Source organism: Sitophilus oryzae, unplaced genomic scaffold (assembly GCF_002938485.1).
Source record: "Sitophilus oryzae breed Bouriz unplaced genomic scaffold, Soryzae_2.0 scaffold_1244_pilon_pilon, whole genome shotgun sequence".
Classification (NCBI taxonomy): Eukaryota; Metazoa; Arthropoda; class Insecta; order Coleoptera; family Curculionidae; genus Sitophilus; species Sitophilus oryzae.
This window is the reverse complement of record NW_022145887.1, coordinates 298,244-318,135: the sequence shown is the minus strand read 5'-3', so window position 1 is coordinate 318,135 and position 19,892 is coordinate 298,244. Positions and strand designations below refer to the sequence as shown.

At 32.1% G+C, this 19,892-nt stretch overlaps 1 protein-coding gene across 1 annotated transcript in view; it reads right to left on the bottom strand.

The window, feature by feature from the left end:
• LOC115874217 (large neutral amino acids transporter small subunit 2-like) overlaps positions 1 to 5,698 on the bottom strand; it is a gene marked incomplete at its 3' end in the record, with an annotated part of 60,545 nt that extends 54,847 nt beyond the window's left edge. Inside the window, exon 1 of the mRNA XM_030889309.1 lies at positions 5,622 to 5,698. Within this exon, the coding sequence (XP_030745169.1) occupies positions 5,622 to 5,698 (77 nt within the window). The remainder of the gene's footprint in view (positions 1 to 5,621) is intronic.
• Between the last annotated feature and the right edge of the window lie 14,194 nt (positions 5,699 to 19,892).

Here is a 19,892-nt window from a genome sequence, read left to right as displayed (position 1 = left end):
AATAAAAAAATTCCGCAGACACTTTTTTGTGTTTTATGTTTAGAAAAATGTCTAAAACACACCCCGAACACTAGTTTTGATGTAACAGATTTCGGCTATACTAAAGTCCGAAAAATGAAAATGACGCATTTCCGCAGGAAAATTTTTGTATATTTGTACTCCTAACGCCTTCTAGAACGCATATATAAAGTCATTTTTATATAACAGATTTCAGCTAAACGAAAGTTGAGCCAATTTTTATGTAAAATTTGATGCTGTAAAACTTTTATTTGAACTTTTTTTTCTCTAGTCCTTACTGTTTCTCCGAAATTTTGAAAAAATCACTTTAATTATTTATTTCACCCTTTCTCGGGGGTTTAAAAAAAATTAAAAAAATCTTTCACAACTCGTTTTTAAAAGTTTCAAAGTAACTAATGTCAAAAACTCAAGTTTTTACCAAAACTCTATATTTGAAGGCGTATTTTCTTGGACTATGTAATAATATTTAAAAGTAATATTTTTAATGCATTTTATAAATTGTTTAAAAACAAAGGGAAGTGATGTTTCAGTTAAAGAGATAATTCTATTTACAGAAAAGTATGTCGACTGGTCAGAACAAAAAATATTGTATTACAAAACATAATAAAACAAGAATTTACTGAATATTAATTTTTGTTAGAATTTGACTCATAAAAGATAATTAATTATAAAGAAAATATAGTAATCGATTAAAGCCATATTATAGCAATCACACTAACATCAATTTAACCTGATATATTTCTATATAAGTATCTTAGTCATTAAAAAATGCAGAAAAATTATACGCAAGACTAGTTTTACTGCCGTCATCTTCGCTGGAAATATAAAAAGGTATTTTCAGAAATATAATGGCAGGCTTCATCACAATTTTATAAGTATGGGTTATTCAGTACTTTCAGAAACTAATGGTCAGTTAAAAATTTTAACGAATATTAAGATTTCATGGTTATTATCTTGTTTATAAAAATGTATTTCCCTTTGGGTTTAAAATGAAAAATTAAAAGGAAGTCAAAAATTAATAATAAAATGTATAGAAATATACTATTTTTTTTGTAATGTAGTTCCTGACATTTTGTGCGTCAATTAATTTTTAATACCTACTTACTCTTATTTAGTTATTGGGACATAATTTTGATGGTTAGCATTAATATCCATCGAATATCAGTCTCAATGAGCCAAAGCATTAAAGCATTATGTTCTTTGACGAATTCGATTGATGTTGGAATCTTTTGCGTTACAACATAAAAATAACACTACTTTATCACAATACAACTTAACATTTTATTTTGAAGTGGATTTGATAATTAAACTTTATTTTTTCTTTCATTTTTTTCAAAGAAATTTAATCTGGGACTTTAGATAAATAATGGTGGCCAATTTCTTAAAATTTAATTCTAATTGTCAGTCATTAAGAGAGCTTAATTGAGTTGTCGTTAAATAAAACAAAGAAGTGAAAAAAAAACAATAATAAAACAAAGGTAACTGAAGTATTAGAAAGATCGAAGATTCGAAAAAATGATAATTAGCATTAATTCAATAGCCAATGGCAACTCTTTATTCATTCTGTTGTGTTTTTATTTTATTTTAGTTTGTTAATTTGTATTATAGATTACAAAATTTCTTGCAAATCTTGCATTTCTTTAATAGATTTTTACTTGATTTTTACAACATTTTTACTCGATTTTTACTAGATTTTTACATGATTTTTACTAGATTTTTACTAGATTTTTACTAGACTTTTACTAGGTTTTACAAGATTTTTACTAGATCCATTTTCTACAAAGAAAATCTTTAAATAAATACTATTTTTAGTAACTTAACGCAAATAAAACTTTAAAGAAAGAAATTGAAAATTTTTATTTATCAATATGTTATATCGAATCAGCTTTTCTTTCTTTAAAGTTTTATGCAATTTTGTAAAAAATTAAAACAATTATTTTGAAGAAATAAGTAATTTCTTCATAATATCATATAAACGTGAAAAAAATTCTTGCATGCTTTGCGGAAGTCTTGCAGTTATCCGTCTTGATCTTATAGATCAAAGCGATTAAATAACATAATTAATTAGTTTAAAAAATAATCTAGAACGCGCGCGCGTAAATAAAAACAATAAAAAAATAATGGAGTAATAATATAATTATAGTTAGATTTGATGTAGACCCGATGTGTATTATTAACTAATTTATCTTTATACATATACGAAACATATAAGATTTGATGTTGCGGTCTTGGTCTTGCACAAATAGCAGGACCAACCAAGTCCGCAAGAGCAAAACTAGTCTTGCTCATCAGTAACTATTATTATATTATTTCTGTATTAATTTTTTTATTTTTATTGTTTCATTTACGTTCTACATCATTTTTTGGAGTAATGGATTGTTATTCTTTCTCTCCTGGATACATAAATATTTTCTCTATATTCACCGTTTTCTAAGCTTTGTAGATCCGTCGATTTCCAATCTCTTACATCCGACAAACAATGCCGGCGCGCAACTCACCTAGTTAAAGTTCAGCGTGTCCGCGTATCCAAACCGTCGTCGTAGTACCAAAGGTAGTACGAGGCAGCGACGTTAGAGCAGAGATCACGAGCACCAACCAACACACATGCGGTACGAGAGCCGCACGATCGACCAAACACTCGCGGCACGAACACGGTGAGCCGACGCTTCGTCGCGGGCAGAACTCGGCGGTACAGTGGTACTTGGCGGCTTCTGCGGGCCTCGTGCAGACCCCGTCGGATCTACGTCATCGTTAGAATAGTCCCCCAGGTGGGGAACCATTAGATAGGTACCGTCGGTCGTAGCTTAACCGCAATGACAATGCCCGGGTGATGGTAGCTCGAATGGGACAGTGGGTGGACCTGTATAATTTTTTTTTCTGCGAGAATTTCGAGGAGCGGTGATGATAAATATGAGAGATTCATAGGATTTTAGATGAGAATCTTATTAAATAACAAGCTATTTATGTGATGAATGATATAATGGATACACAATAATATATTGATATAATCTTTAGAAAATTGAATATTTTTATTGGCGGATCACAATTTTGTCTTAACCCTTAACTGGCGTGGTGAAATTTTGTAGCGCTTAAATAAATTTTGTAGAACGCCATTCTGGGGTCCGATAGACACCAATTGTTTTTTTCAGTTAAAAATAAATGGCGAAGAAATTTTGTAATAAGTTTGTTATTTTAACACTGTTTACAATATATTCAAACTTGCGAATTAATAATGTCATTCATATTCAATAAATTAATAAGAACCGATAAAAAAAACATAGAAATTAAAAACATATATTTTTTTTTATATTCTCGTATTATTGAAAGTACCAACAACCGAACTGTAAAGCTAAATTAATAAACAAACATTATTTTCAACAAAACTACAAACCCTGAATGTATATAACTTTTTCAAGTACAGTTCTTTTTCAAGTATAGTCAACATACGATCTGCAAGCAGCGTACATGGATGGTGCACATTTGTTTCAGGAGTTTTTTTTTATCATTTCTTCGTTGACATATATCATCTCTTTCATTTCTGGTATTGATTATTCAAATCTCTCTCTTCTACAAGTAACAGATTTGGAATCGGAGTTATAGTTACTCTTCGGATAAAAATCAGTATCTCGATGATTTTCATATCGCATAAGTGTCTTTAACTTTATTGTAGTACTCGGTTAATGTTTCCTCAAAACTACCGTCGCCGAAATGCACACTTTTTGAAGTACCCACCATGCTAATAATGAAACATTCATGGTAAGAACAATACTTGTAAAAACAAGTGCGCGTTTAACAGTTGCATATGGGTACCCTAACTTAAATGTAAATGGCGCGGCGAGGCCTAAATGCAAAACATAAACTTACGTAAAAAGAGCGAAAGTAGCGTTTCAAGAGCGTTTTAAGAGCGAAATGTAAAGCTTGCCACCAACAATTCGCAATTTTGTCAATTATCATTTCTTTTTGAAGTTATTTTTCAATATGAAAAGGCCGCTTTGGTGATTATTGTGAACTGTAGAACTATATACTACTATGAACTGCCCATCATGTTCGACGTTTGGCAAATGTTTGACAGAAGGGTTAGAGTCGAATCAGTACCAGTCGTCGCGAATCAGTACCAGCTTCATTAAATGAACTTCGCTTGGTCCGTAAAGAAGTATGAACGGACGTATACAGGTAATTATAGCAGGCAAGTGTGGCAATAAAAAGTATTAGGGTATCTTTTATTTTTTTTTCTGTTTGTATACTTGAGTATTACAGACGTTTTCTTTAATATCGTTAGTTTTGTTATCGTTATTAATGTTGAATGATTATTATTTATTTATTAATGTTGAAAGATTAGTTAATAATAATTAAAAAATTGCAAATTGATCGTTGTTAGTTCATTTCGCTCTTAAAAATTAACCAAAGCCTGTATTGACATGAATCAATAAAACAAATTCTCGAGATTCATGGTTCTGACCGTAAAATTATATTTGAGGAAAATTTACACACAAAATTATTGCACAGGGTCTTTTAGGTAAAAATTTGGCCAAATCAATGACAAACAGTTTAAATACATTACAGGACATTCTTGTTTCAGTGCCATGGTCTATACGGATCGTTTGCGTCCTTCGCATGTACTTGTGATGTGTGTTGTCAGTATTACATAAATATATGGAACCTACAGTTTATCACCAAATCCGAACGGCACTATTTGAGAAGGTTTTAATAGGTAAATATACTCACGGTTGTTTACCATTGCCTTTTCTTGAGTTGGCGACATGCTGGTCTCTCTTTAGAGGATCTGCGTTATGTTAAATACATGTTTGATTATCCTGAGATAAGCGTATTAAAAATAAATTTAAAATCATCCTAATTATTATACGAAATTATTAAATAAAATGCAAATAGTGGGAAACAGCACCACTAATGTACAGTTGTTAATTTCAAACAATCATATTATGCTGTTTTGAATTTTAAAAGGGTAATAATAATTTAAAGAGTGTCTCTATACTGAAGAGTTCTACATTCTAAACATTCCCGATTAACTAAGTTCAAAACAAAAAAGGTTTGAATTGGTTAGCAAACCATCACCCACATATACAGAGATACTAGGGTTCTTTTGAGAAATTAAAGAACCGGGACTCGAAATTATTAATTTCCTGTTCTTTCGGTACTTTAGGGACTCGGTAAGAATAATTAAAAAATATGTTTTGTTATATGCAAAAAACCATTGATACTTTCTAGCGGTCGATATCAAACTCTTGACAAAGTAGTGATGCTATTTCTTATTGTTTTTACCTCTGAAGTTATTATTTACTTATTTAAGAATTATTCCTGTAATGTTTTTAGTAATTATTGAAATTTAAATATGTTATTTTATTAATTAGTATAAGATGTTGTTCAATGTATTCGTTATATTTTATTTTATGTTTTAATAGATATTTGCATTCCTAATTCAAAATTTTAAGGACTTCTTTCAAATTTAGTTAAATTGGTTTAGGTTGTTGTAAATGTGAATATGTTGAAGTGAATTTAAAGTTACTTAAATTTTTTCTTTGCTTGTGTTCATGTTAATTTTCTCATGTCTGATTACTAAATAATTTGATATTATTTTCACTAACACTCTCAATTTTTTACCGATTTTACTCTGGAAAACCATCCCTTGCTTCCTAATTGATGGATTGATGTATTGCACCATCATTGAACAAAAATTTGATAGTAGGTACCGAAAGTACTGAAAAAGTTAACTTTAATAAATATAAATATTTTTAATGGAACAGCTGGATCGGCATGGACGTCATCTGCCCTTTTTCTCCCATAGTCTGTCAAAATATTTGCTGAGTTGTAGAGACTTATGTAATCGTATGAGAAGTCATATAATATTTAATTTTAATACATGTTTTGTTTAGGTTACTTAGAAAATAACAAGAAATAGCGATGATAGCACACTGGCATCCTTCAACGCCGAAATGACTGACACTCATTCCGTTACCGAGACCATAGGCGATTCACATCAGATCTTCATCGCACCAGTGTCACCTCCACCGCCACAATACCTCTATGAGGTTTATAAACCGGCAAGTACCTCGCACGCTTTTGATAACGTTTTCTTGAGAACCATTACCGAAAATAAAACGATAGGGAATATTAAACGACATAAGAGACGATTTGTTTAATATTTTTCAATAGTTATATTGAATGTTGTTTGTTTTGTTTCTTTGGTTCTTTCTACCTAATAGAAACAAAGTGAGAATATACGTAAAAGTGTTTAGAGATTGCATCATCGGTTTATCGATTTCCCAGTTTACTGCATAATGTAAAATGTCCAGAAAGCACGGTAAAATATTTCCTGTAACTAACAGTAGTCTAACAGAGTAAATAACACACTCATGATATGTTAAATATTTGTTGCAAAGTGTTACAAAGTGAAAGAAAAAAATGTCTGAATGTCGAGTCGAAGCCCGAAATTATAATTTTTAATAAAGCGTTTGAAAATTTTTATGATTTACCGAACCAAGATGAGAGTTAGATCCAAATTGATCCGCTAGATCCAAATTGCAATAAATGATGCCAAGTAAAATTCAGAAATGCTACAGTTATTGCGGCACCTATAATATTGGAGATTTTACAAAAAATATAAAATATCTTAAAGTAAAAAATAATATTAAAGAATTTCGCCTATATTAAACAGAGTGCTAAAGAAACGTAAGACAAGAATCATGGCAACACACATTCAACAGTTTATAACAGTATTATTTACTCTGTTCGACTATAATTAGAACATATTCTTCCTATATTTTCAGTGTAATACAAACTACTCTAAACATCGTCTTTTAAAGGATCACAAATAAACTAAAAAAAAAATCATACAAGCCAATAATACATGGCACGAAGTGAATTGCGGCCACCGGCAACCACTATATTCAGCGCCGCACTCAAATAGGGCAATAAATAAGGCATGCCAACTTCTAAAATAACACGTTTTAGGCTCTGACAAAGGCTGTTGGCGAGTCTCATTAAAAATTGCAACAGAAGGTCTTAAATAATAAGCGACCGCCCCGCACAATTGGCGAGGTCGTAAGCTCTTTTTTTGCTCTCCATGGTAAATACTTGGAAATTCTATGGACGAGTAAATGGGCTTTTATAACATACGATTGGCGTTAAAGATGATTTATGTTCGATTCGGCCATAGAGGTATCAAAGGCAAAACGAAAAGTATATACGATCTTCTTCGTTTTGCTTTTTGTGCTCTTTCGTCTTCTTGTAATTAACCTAACCTCACTTAACCTAACCCGATAATTGAAGAATTAATTTTAAGAAACCGATACGTACGTATGGTTTGGTATTTGTGGTATTTTAGTAAGGCAGTGAGAAATACGGTGCGTTCGGTATAAGAATATGGTTTACAGGAATATCGTAAAATCTTCAGGATACGAAAACGAGGATTTCAGTGACAACCTGTTATTCCTAACTATCTGTTTAAAGAACGTTCTCTTATACAAATTTTCTAACGACTATCTCAGAAACAAAATGTTTTTTTGAAAGCTAATTATTTAAATTTGTATCTTATTATGTATATTATTTTTTTAGAGAAAAAGGCGTGTGTGACAAAATATTCCGCATGACTAAAATGCTTTATCATGATGCTACAAGCTGTGTATTGCGTCAAGTTGGGGAGAAAATGTCTTTTGCAGTGGGTGTAAAACAGGGCTGTATACTTTCGCCGTTACTCTTTAACATCGTCTTGCATCTAGTACTAAACAGAGCATTTAAGGAACCGCTAGGGATACAGTGGGGTCTCTTAAGCAGGCTAGAAGACCTGGGTTATGCAGACGATTTGTGTCTTTTCCCATTCACAGTCGGATATGTCTCAAAAACTTCTTAGACTCCAAGAGGAAGCTAGTAATGTCGGCCCTCAAATCAACGTGGCGAAAATCAAGTTTCAGTATCTGGGAAGTATGGTTCGCAACGGTGTGAGGCACGGCGAAAGATCTTCAAGAGGAAAGAATCTTGAAGGCACAAAAAGCTTTTGGCCTGCTTGCAAATATATGGAACTCCTCCATATATAGAAAAAAAGTCCAGCTCTTCAACACCATGTAAAATCTACTTTACTCTATGAATGCGAAACATGGAAGGTTACGCGTGGTATTATGGATCGCCTGCAAATGTTTGTTAACAAGTGCCTTCGAAGAATATTGAGAATTTTCTACTGCGCCAATCACATTTAAGCTGAACGATAAGAACTGGCGAATGAAGAACATATCACAAAACTTAAAAGAATGATCTATCTGAAATTAAGAAAAGAAAGTGGGGCTGGATTGGGCACATTCTGAGCAGACCAGAGACAGAGACCACACAGAGATATCGCAAAACAGGTACTTAAATGGAATCCACAGGGAAGACGCGCCAGGGGAAGACCAAGAAATACCTGGAGGAGAACAGTAACTTCTGAAGCACAAGAGATTGGGAAAGCATGGGGAGAGCTCAAACAGACAGCCGAGAATAGGATCAGATGGAAACATTTCTTATAAGCTCCATGTCCCACAAAGGGAAGACGGGAACTTATATAAAGTAATGTCAGGCTAAAGATCATGGCAACACACATTTAATAAATTATAATACTATATATAGAAAATATTGTTCCTATATTTTTAGTGCGTTATCTATCAATCATCTAAAAACATCTCTATGAATCACAATAAACCTAAACCAAATAATGGATACAAGCCAATTATATATATATCTATCTATATCTATATTGCGGCCACCGGCAACCACTATATTCACCGCCGCACTCAAACAGGGCAATAAATAAGGCATGCCAACTTCTAAAATAACATGTTTTAGGCTCTGACAAAGGCTGTTGGCTAGTCTCATTAAAAACTGCAACAGAAGATCTTAAATAATAAGCGACCGCCCCGCACAATTGGCGAGGTCGTAAGCCCTTTTTTTGCTCTCCATGGTAAATACTTGGAAATTCTATGGACGAGTAAATGGGCTTTTATGACATACGATTGCCGTTAAAGATGATTTATGTTCGATTCGGCCATAGAGGTATCAAAAGCAAAGCGAAGAGTATGTACGATATTTCTCGTTTTGCTTTTTGTGCTCTCTCGTCTTCTTGCAATTAACCTAACCCTAACCCTAATCTCATCTCTCTATTAATGGAAGAATAATTTTAAGGAAAACCGATACGTACGTATGGTTTGGTATTTGTGGTATTTTAGTAAGGCAGTGAGAAATACGGTGCGTTCGGTATAAGAATATGGTTTACAGGAATATCGTAAAATCTTCAGGATACGAAAACGAGGATATCAGTGACAACCTGTTATTCCTAACTATATGTTTAAAGTACGTTCTCTTACAGAGGCGGATATATAGGGGGGATTGGGGTCATTGGGGAGAAATGACCATTGAATTGACGGAGTTGGGAGATTGGCGTCTTAATTGGGAAATGAAAAAGTGCTTCAAAGTTACTTTAGCTTATAGGTATGCGAAAGAAACTCAAAAAATATTTATTTCAAAATAAATCCTTAATTATTTTAACTATTTTACCTCTATGCTTTATTCGTTCTATGTTTTGCGTACCCGGTATTTTAATAAATCCGCAGCAATCGCCGTTTTTTTATTTCAAATTTTATGGGTTCGAGGAATTGTGGCAAATCGTTTTGTTGCCGCGTCGCTTATACCCCAGTGCAGTTATGACATTCACCATGTTGAAATTGCAAAAATTTTTAGAAAGCTGCGACCATTGAAAATAGTTAGCCTTAGTAACCCTTATTAACATACTAAAAGTCCCCATTTCTCCGATGTGTGCGTCATCAAAAAAAATTGGCCGCCAGCTTGAATTTTGGTACTTTGTGGGAAAAAATGTAAATACACTCGAAAACAGTTCGTTATAACGAGAAACTTTCAAGGACGGTAAAAATTAAAGAAATTAAAAATAAAAAAAAAAAAAAAAATAAAAATAGTTTATTATCCTAAAGCAATGACGTACAAAAAATTTTTGAAAATACGAAGCAATTTTTAAAAGGAATCACTTGCAAATGCCAATTACTAATTTTTTAAGCTTATTTAACAAATAAACATGGATATTTAGCATCAATTCAACGTGACAATACAAATCCTTGTGACATTTTTCAAGAAATATTTTTTATTTGGTGGGTTAATAATATTTCAAAATTAACAAAAATTGTAAAAGGCTATTTTTACTAAATTACATGTTTACTAATAATGTGCGAAATCAGTCTCCACTGTGTCCCGGTCGGTGCTATTTGCACTTAAACCAAGGTCTTATTGTTACACATGTATTTAGTAAAAAAAAAAAAAATTGTTTTTATAAAAATACAGAACACTCTCAGAGCGCGCTGGTGAATCGACACACCCGAAAAAAAAAATACAATGAACAGTTTGAAAAATTAGGCTACAGGTTGGAAGAAAAAAATTAAAATGTAATGTAACATGCACGACTTTCAAACGTTGCAAAAAGATCCTTATCTGCGACAAATTACATCCGCTTTTTTTTAGATCCTGCAGCACAAAAATCTGAGCTAGTCGAAGCTGGAAATACATTTCTTATTTTCAGTTATTATGGTCGACATAGGCTAGCAAAATATTTAGATCAGTTGAGGTATTTTAAATATAAAGCCCTTACAACTCGTCAGGTACTTATAGTAAAAAATTTTGATTTAGCTACCTTACCTCCAACAACCAACGCAGCTGAAAATCATTATTATAGGACCTATTTATAAATCCAGTATTGGCTAAATAACGCAGAAGAGGCAACAGTATGTGGATGGAGTAAAAAAAACGGATACCTTAGTTCCAACAACAATGTCAAACGCAGTGGCACCAGAATTTGTATTGAAAATGATTTATTGTAATTGCAAATCTGGATGTAATAAGCTATGTACCATTGCGATAAAAAAATAGTAGTACAAGAATTAGTTAGTCCCAGATGGAATAGTGGACAGTAGTCCCAGGTTTTAGGAGTTTAGCCAAAAACACTTTTTTTTGTTTTTTTGTTTATCCCTGATGCATCTGCAATGTCCCTTATCGGAACCCCATCCCTTAATCGCGTAAATATAATCGATTTTAGCTCTGAAGTGAAAGGGCATTTTTTAAAAATTACGTGACACTGACACCCAGAATGAATATAGACAGCAGATTTAAATTCATTATTTTGTTGTACTATTGTAGGATAATAAACTTTTACTTTAAAAAAAAAACTTTGATTTTTTTTAATCGCAATGATACATGTTTAAAATCTTAATATGCCCATGCTTCATGCTTGTGGGGAAAAGACTGTTAAGTATTTCTTGCGAGAGGAAACAAATATCGGTCGATGAAGAAACAAATCGAAAAAATTTAAATTTCATTTTTTTTTCTAGAGATGACAGTTTGAAAAGTTAGGTTACAGGTTGGTAACACATTTTTATTAAAATGGTCATAATTTGGGAATTTTTTTATTTTTATTCGATTTGTAGGGGTATTGTATTTTAATGTTATTTATCATTAATGGAGGAAAGTGTTTAAGATTCGTAGATGAATATTTATTGTCAAAAAGACACTTCGCAAGTAGTTTATATACATTTTATTTTTCTCTCCACCCTGTAGCCTAATTTTTCAAACTGTCACTGTTTTTTTAAGAAAATAAGTTTGTTTACACAAAATGGTAACAAAAAGACCTTGGTTGGTTTGGCTGCTTTCGCACATTATTAGTACACATTGATGGAATATTTTTAACGTCACAAAAGAATTAAATTTTTAAAAATTTTTTTAATTTTGTAAATATTATTAACCCACCATAAATATTTCTTGAAAAATGCCACAAGGATTGTATTTCAGTTGAAATTGATTGCTAAATTATCCATGTTATTTGTAATAAGCTTAAAAAAATTAGTTTAATTTTTTTTTTTTTTTTTTTTTTTTTTTTTTTTTTTTTCCATTTTTTTCAAAAAAAATTTGTACGTCACTGTGCGTTGTATGATAATAAACTATCTTTTATTGATATCGTGAATAGAGTTATTTATTCTCGTTAATTTTTACCTGTTGAAGTTTTTCCGCTATATCACCGTTTCGAGTTATTTACATTTTTCCCAAAAAGACCCAAAATTCAAGATGGCTGCCGATTTTTTTTGATAACGCACACATCGGACAAATGGGACTTTTAGTATGTTAATAACAACTAACTATTTTCAATGGTTCGCAGCTTTCTAAAAATTTTTGCAAAATAAAATTATTTTTCTTTATATTTTCAGAATCTTTATTGTGTAGTCTGCAGAAAAGATAATCAAACTATGGTGTTGTATTAAGTAAAAATGATTAGAAGGCATTTCTGTTGATTTGTATTTCGTGCCTAAATAAGTACATAAATTCGAAGCGCGTGGTGCTCGCCCTGTCATAACATCATCCATCTATCGTATCGTTTATTTTAATGCATTGCACACTAATAATTAAAATAAAATAATATTTTCTGCCAGAATTTATTTTATTCATTTATCATGGATCAAAAAGAAAGAAAAGGTAGAAAGAAAGTGGCGGATTTAAAGTGTGGGTCAGAATTTAACAATTATATGCTACACACGAAAAAAAATACCGAGAGTGAAAATTTGTCCAATATCAAAGAGTCGTTGATAACAACAGATTATCTTTCTTTTTAGCTGCAAAGAGTGCAAAGCGACCATAGAAAGCGACCTGAAAATTGATTCGATTACCTTCAGGATCGACTTTCAGAGGTTTTCTTGAGTCTCTACAAGTCGGAAAAAACTTCTTTTATTAGCTGACATATTGAGATAAATGCGTTCTCCATAAAAAAAATGTTGCTTATTAAAATGGGTTAATCCCCGTTTATACTTTTCCAAAATTTCATACCATCTTTAGAGAAAATTAAAAAAAAAAACGTGAAGATTATATTTTACTTTTTCATTAAGTCCTAAAAATCAACACGCTATGGTACTTAATATAATTATAATAAAAAAAAAATTCATTCTTTGATAGATGGGTTATTATTAATTTTGATTTCGCATCATATTTTTTGCTATTTTTCACTATCATTTTCAGTCACATTTTCTGATAAATATTATCACCGAGATTATCACCCTTTCCGTAGCATTGATGAAATAATGAAAATGAAATTATATTACCATGATTGCCTTTTGATTTTTAGGACTCATCATGGACTCATTGACTCATAGTTAGGACTTAAAAATTTCAACAATATTTTTATTTGATTTTTTTTAATTTAGATACAAAAAATGTTTGGTAGAGTGTTTTAATAATAATGGATTTGGATTAAACATTTTAGAAACCAAGCAAATTTTTTTTCATGAACAATCGCATTTTTTCGACACATAAATTGTCAATAATAAAAAAAGTTTTCCTCTTATAAAGGCAAAGTGTGCGCGGGTGTTCATAACTGTATAGTATATAAAGGAATTATGCTAATTTTTATTATCATTATACGGGAAATATAAGCCATTTTCTAAAAACTTCTACAAACCGGAAATTTGGCGATGCCAAAAAAATCAAATATCGTAAAAGTTATCTTTGAATATCTCTCTTTCACGACACCTTTTGTATGAAACCTAAGCTTTAACGTTTCAAGTATTTAATGTAGATCATTTTTATCTTTAACAGAAATAAACAAAAAAAAAAAAAAATATACAACATAAAATAATGAAATTACATTCCATATACCGTTATTGATCGAAAAAAAAAGATCAAGAAACGGCGTCAGCCGATGACTATGAAATGAAAAATAATAAAAAAAAAAAAAAATGTAAATTTATATGGGAGATGTCATCGATCGTCACATTTCCCAGCCCAACTGGACTCCGTTTTTTTTTTCTCGATCATAGGGTATTATAAATAATAGGTAATGTCCACGAGTTGGAAATTAGACAGGTCAGCACCCCCCTCCCCCCCCCCCCCCAATACAAGTGCCCTCGCTACGCCTCTGTTCTCTTATACAAATTTTCTAACAACTATCTCAGAAACAAAATGTTTTTTTGAAAGCTAATTACTTAAATTTGTATCTTATCTATTATGTATATTATTTTTTTTTGGAGAAAATGGCGTGCCTGACAAAATAATCCGCATGACTAAAATGCTTTATCATGATGCTACAAGCTGTGTATTGCATAAAGATCAAGTTGGGGAGAAAATTTCTTTTGCAGTGGGTGTAAAACAGGACTGTATACTTTCGCCGTTACTCTTTAACATCGTCCTGGATGTAGTATTAAACAGAGCATTTAAGGAACCGCTAGGGATACAGTGGGGTCTCTTAAGCAGGCTAGAAGACCTGGGTTATACAGACGATTTATGTGTCTTTTCCCATTCACAGTCGGATATGTCTCAAAAACTTTTTAGACTCCAAGAGAAAGCTAGTAATGTCGGCCCTCAAATCGACGTGGCGAAAACCAAGTTTCAGTATCTGAGAAGTATGGTCCGCAACGATAGGGGCACGGCGAAAGATCTTCAAGAGGAAAGAATCTTGAAGGCACAAAGAGCTTTTGGCCTGCTTGCAAATATGTGGAACTCCTCCATATATAGAAAAAAAGTCCAGCTCTTCAACACCATGTAAAATCTACTTTGCTCTATGAATGCGAAACATGGAAGGTTACGCGTGGTATTATGGATCTACTGCAGATGTTTGTTAAGAAGTGCCTTCGAAGAATATTGAGAATTTTTTAGCCCAATCATATTAACTACGAAGAACTGCGAAGAAGAACATCACAAAATCAAACAGATATCGAAATTAAGAAAGGAAAGTGGGACTGGATTGGGCACATTCTGAGCAGACCACACAGAGATATCGCAAAACAGGTACTTAAATGGAATCCACAGGGAAGACGCGCCAGGGGAAGACCAAGAAATACCTGGAGGAGAACAGTAACTTCTGAAGCCCAAGAGATTGGGAAAACATGGGGAGAGCTCAAACAGACAGCCTAGAATAGGATCAGATGGAAACATTTCTTGCAAGCTCTATGTCCCACAAAGGGAAGACGGGAACTTATATAAAGTAACGTAAGGCAAAAGATCATGGGAACACATATTTAACAAATTATAACAGTATTATTTACTCCTTTAGACTACTGTTAGAAAATATTGTTCCTATATTTTTAGTGCGACTACAAACTACTTAAACATCGTCTTTTAAAGAATCACAAATAAACGAAACAAAATAATACAAGCCAATAATTTTTTTTGTAATGTTACCCGATAATTTAAGAATTGATTTTAAGAAGACGATCGTACTGTTATGGTTTTGGTTAATAATTGTGCGATGTTTACAAAGGGCTGTGAGAAATAAGCGTGCCTTCAGGTAATTAAGAATGTGGTTACAGGGCATATCGTAAAAGTTCTTCAGGATACGAATAACGAGGATATCATATATTCTAACAACTCTCTATTTAAAGACCTACGTTATTTCCAAGACTGATTAAATTTTCTAACGATATTTTATTTACAAGTAAAAAAAAAAAAATGTTTTTTGCGAAAAAAAAAAAAAAAAAAAAAAAAAAAAAAAAAAAAAAAAAAAAAAAAAAAAAAAAAAAAAAAAAATACATTATTATTCTATAAAATAATTTTATTTTAGTGTAAAAATATAAATTAATCGTTATTTTATGAATAAACTAAAAGTGTCAGAGTAAGGTGAACTAGTTTTTTTTGTGAAATGGTGGTGGGTGATAGACGCGTATACTTGGCGATCACTTGTTATTGGCATATATTTGCCATATTGTGTGAGTGGTTTACTTTACGTGCAACTATTTGTCACTCGCCACGTCGCGTCGTCGTATGTGCGCCAAGCTTGCCATGGCTGTATATAAAGTTGGTATACTTGCCAAGTATGCAAATATTGGTGTACATGCCAAGTTCAAGATTAGGCTGAGCCCGGCTTTATATTATGGGAGATTTTACAAAAAAATAATCTAAAGTAAAAAAAAATGATAGAGGATTTCGCACCTATATGTTAAACATAACTCTGTAAGCAAAATATCATGATAAGAAACATTTAACAGATTATAACAGTATTATTTACTCTGGTAGGGCATTGTTAGAAAATATTATTCCTATATTTTTATTGCAATACTAACTACTCTAAACATCTTCTTTTAAAGGATCACAAATAAGCAAGTTAAAAAAACACTAATACAAGCCAATAATACACGGCACGAAGTGAATTGCGGCCACCGGCAACCACTATATTCAGCGCCGCACTGAAATAGTGCTATAAATAAGGCATACCGACTTCTAAAATAACACGTTTTAGGCTCTGACAAAGGCTGTTGGCGAGTCTCATTAAAAATTGCAACAGAAGGTCTTAAATAATCAGCGACCGCCCCGTACAATTGGCGAGGTCATAAGCTCTGTTTTTGCTCTCTATGGTAAATACTTGGAAAATCTATGGACGAGTAAATGGGCTTTTATGACATAGGATTGCTGTTAAAGATGATTTATGTTCGATTCGGCCATAGAGGTATCAAAGGCAAAGCAAAGAGTATATACGATCTTCCTCGTTTTGCTTTTTGTACTCTCTCGTCTTCTTGTAATTTTACCCGATAATTGAAGAATTAACTTTAAGAAGACGATACGTACTATATGGTTTGGTATTTGTGGTATTTTCGTAATACTGAGAGAAATACGATGCGTTCGGTATAAGAATATGGTTTACAGGGATATCGTAAAATCTGTAGGATACCAAAACGAGGATAACAGTGATACCCTGTTATTCCAAACTCTCTATTTAAAGTACGTTTTTTTATATCAAATTTTCCTCGAAATTTTCCAAAGATTATCTTAGAAAGAAAATGTTTTTTTAAAAGCTAATTAATAAATTTGTATTTAAAATCGTTACTTGTAAATCATAAATATACAAAAGTACGTAATTTGCAATAATTATTGTTGCTACGAAATGTACTACGAATGTCATTAGGATTTGTTGACTTAGAGAGACTTGACAATCATTTGTTATTGGCATATATTTGCGATATTGTGTGAGTGGTTTACTTTACGTACAATTATTTGTCAATCGCCGCGTCGTGTGTGCGACAAGCTTGCCATGGTTATCCGTACAATTGGTATACTTGCCAAGTATGCAAATATTGGTGTACATGCCAATTTCAAGATTGGTCTGAGCCCGGCTTTATATAGAAAATTTTACAAAAAAAAATAAAAACGTCTAAAGTAAAAAAAAATAATAAAGGATCTCGCCTATATATTAAACATAAATCTGCAAGCCAAAAATCATGCTAAGAAACATTTGCAATACAAAATACTCTAAAAACCGTCTTTTAAAGAATCACAAATAAACGAAACACACTAATAAAAGCCAATAATATATGACACGAAGCGAATTGCGGCCACCGGTAACCACTATATTCAGCGCCGCACTCAAATAGGGCAATAAATAAGGCATGCCAACTTCTAAAATAACACGTTTTAGGCTCTGACAAAGGTTGTTGGCGAGTCATTAAAAATTGCAATAGAAGGTCTTAAATAATAAGCGACCGCCCCGCACAATTGGCGAGGTCGTAAGCTATTTTTTTGCTCTCCATGGTAAATACTTGGAAATTATATGGACGAGTAAATGGGCCTTTATGACATACGATTGCCGTTAAAGATGATTTATGTTCGATTCGGCCATAGAGGTATCAAAGGCAAAGCGAAGAGTATGTACGATCTTTCTCGTTTTGCTTCTTGTGCTCTTTCGTCTTCTTGTAATTTAACCCGATAATTGAAGAATTAATTTTAAGAAACTGATACGTACTGTATGGTTTGGTATTTGTGGTATTTTAGTAAGGCTGTGAGATATACGGTGCGTTCGGTATAAGAATGCGGTCTACAAGGATATCGCAAAATCTTCAGGATACGAAAGTGTGGAAATCGGTGAGTTACGGGTTACTCTCAACTCTTCTTAAAATACATTTTTATATATCAAACTTTGAATAGACCGTTTTATAAGCAAAATATTTTTTAAAGCTAATTATTCAAATTTGTAAATTTATATTTAAAAGATACGAAAATAGATATGTTGCATTAATTATTGTTGCTAGGAAATACACTAGGAATGTCAAGAGAATAGCTTCTTTATAAATAATCACTAAAACTTCATTCAGGACCTCCCAGTTAGTGGAATAAATTAGTGGTTTTAATCACAATTTATACTTTTTAGTTTACGATCCTTGACAATGTTTAAAAACGCAATTAAAATTAATAGAATATCCTAGCAAGAGCTTGCGATAGTCAGATGTATCCACAGAGAAAGCCTAATATTTAGCTTATAAAACAATCAACTTTTGATTTTTAATGACAATTTCTCTTGACGGATGATAATCAAAGACCAAAATGACATTCTTCGCAAATTTTGTAGTATAATTAATAGAAAATTCAAAAGTTTGTTAACTTTTTCTACTAATTGAAAATGACTACCACTAATTTTGACGTTATGAATGCTTACATTGAAATTAGAGGAACAAAATTCTACGCTAATTAAAACCACTAATTTATTCCACTAATTGCGATGTTCTGAATGAACTTCTCTGTAAGTTTCAGAGTATTAGAAATTATTTTTTTTTGTGAAATACACACATCAGCTTCAGAAATTGGATATAGTGTGACCAACGGATCTGTAGCTACGGGGTATCGGCAGGGGAACGCAGTTGTAAACAAAACACGCCCAATTTCATTCATAAAATAGGCATGGGCGTACGGTGTTTTATGATAATAATGTGTATCATAAATATAATATTTAGATTAATAATTTTTTCAAAAAACTTTATGCTGTTTGAATCGTTACTGTTGAGTTAGCAGATAAACAGTAAAAGCTTTTATTAAAGCTCCCTTAAATATTTTGAATCATTTTATTATTATGTGTTGTTAATATAATAGAAGAAATAATTACAGCTGGGGGTTGGAACCCTTGGTCTTACACAGCAAAATAAAACACTAAATCAGTACAATACACCAAAACACTGTTAATTTTACACTGGACGCACGTTTCGCTAACCATGTCTGCCATCAGCAGATGATCAAGACTGAGTTTTGAGGTATATTTATTTATATATCTGTACTAACTATATTTTTTTCTATAATACATAATTTTAGATATAACTATTTCCAGCAAAAAAAAATCTTGAAAATAGTTAACTTTGGAAGCGCAAACAAAACATAATTTTACTCACCATTAGATCCAATATTGCCTATTACACCAGATATGGTATCGCTCCGCCAGCACTTTTTAAAGGTTAGGTCATTGTCTACCCATATGTTTCATCCAAATAGATAATACTTGGCTATATTTTCGAATTTCGCGTATATATTTATATCTCTCTCTGCAATCTAATGGGCCGCTCCATTAATATTTATCTGTTATTTTGACATTTACGCCAAAAAATTCATTTGATTTTAATAACCCTTTTAGCGTTTCCCTGCCAAAGGAAAATTCGATTCTTCCTGCAATTTTTGCAAAAGCTTTCTAATTGTGGGGACAAGTTTGAATTCGAGATAAAATCTATTTATCAAATTCCTGATCACTTGGAAAAAGTCGTCGAGCGTTTCAACAGCAATCTCACGTGGTCGTTTCTTTCCAGGGCTGGATATCATTTTATTGGGGTTAGTTTCCAGCCTTTTTTTATCTTTCTGTGTGAATTTTTTTTATAGCCGATAAGCTAACTCCGGTATAAAGAAATATCCGCTCAAGTTTACGTTTAAGCGGCAACAAAGCGAACTCTCTGTAGCTTCTTCGTCGCAAACCCTATTATGAACACAAGGAAATAAACCAAATGAGATTTCATCCACGTTTATTTATATTTATTTTAGTATAGCTAAAATATTTAGGTAAAATGTGTGCTTTTTATTTTAGCCAATATTTAATTTTAATATTCTAATTA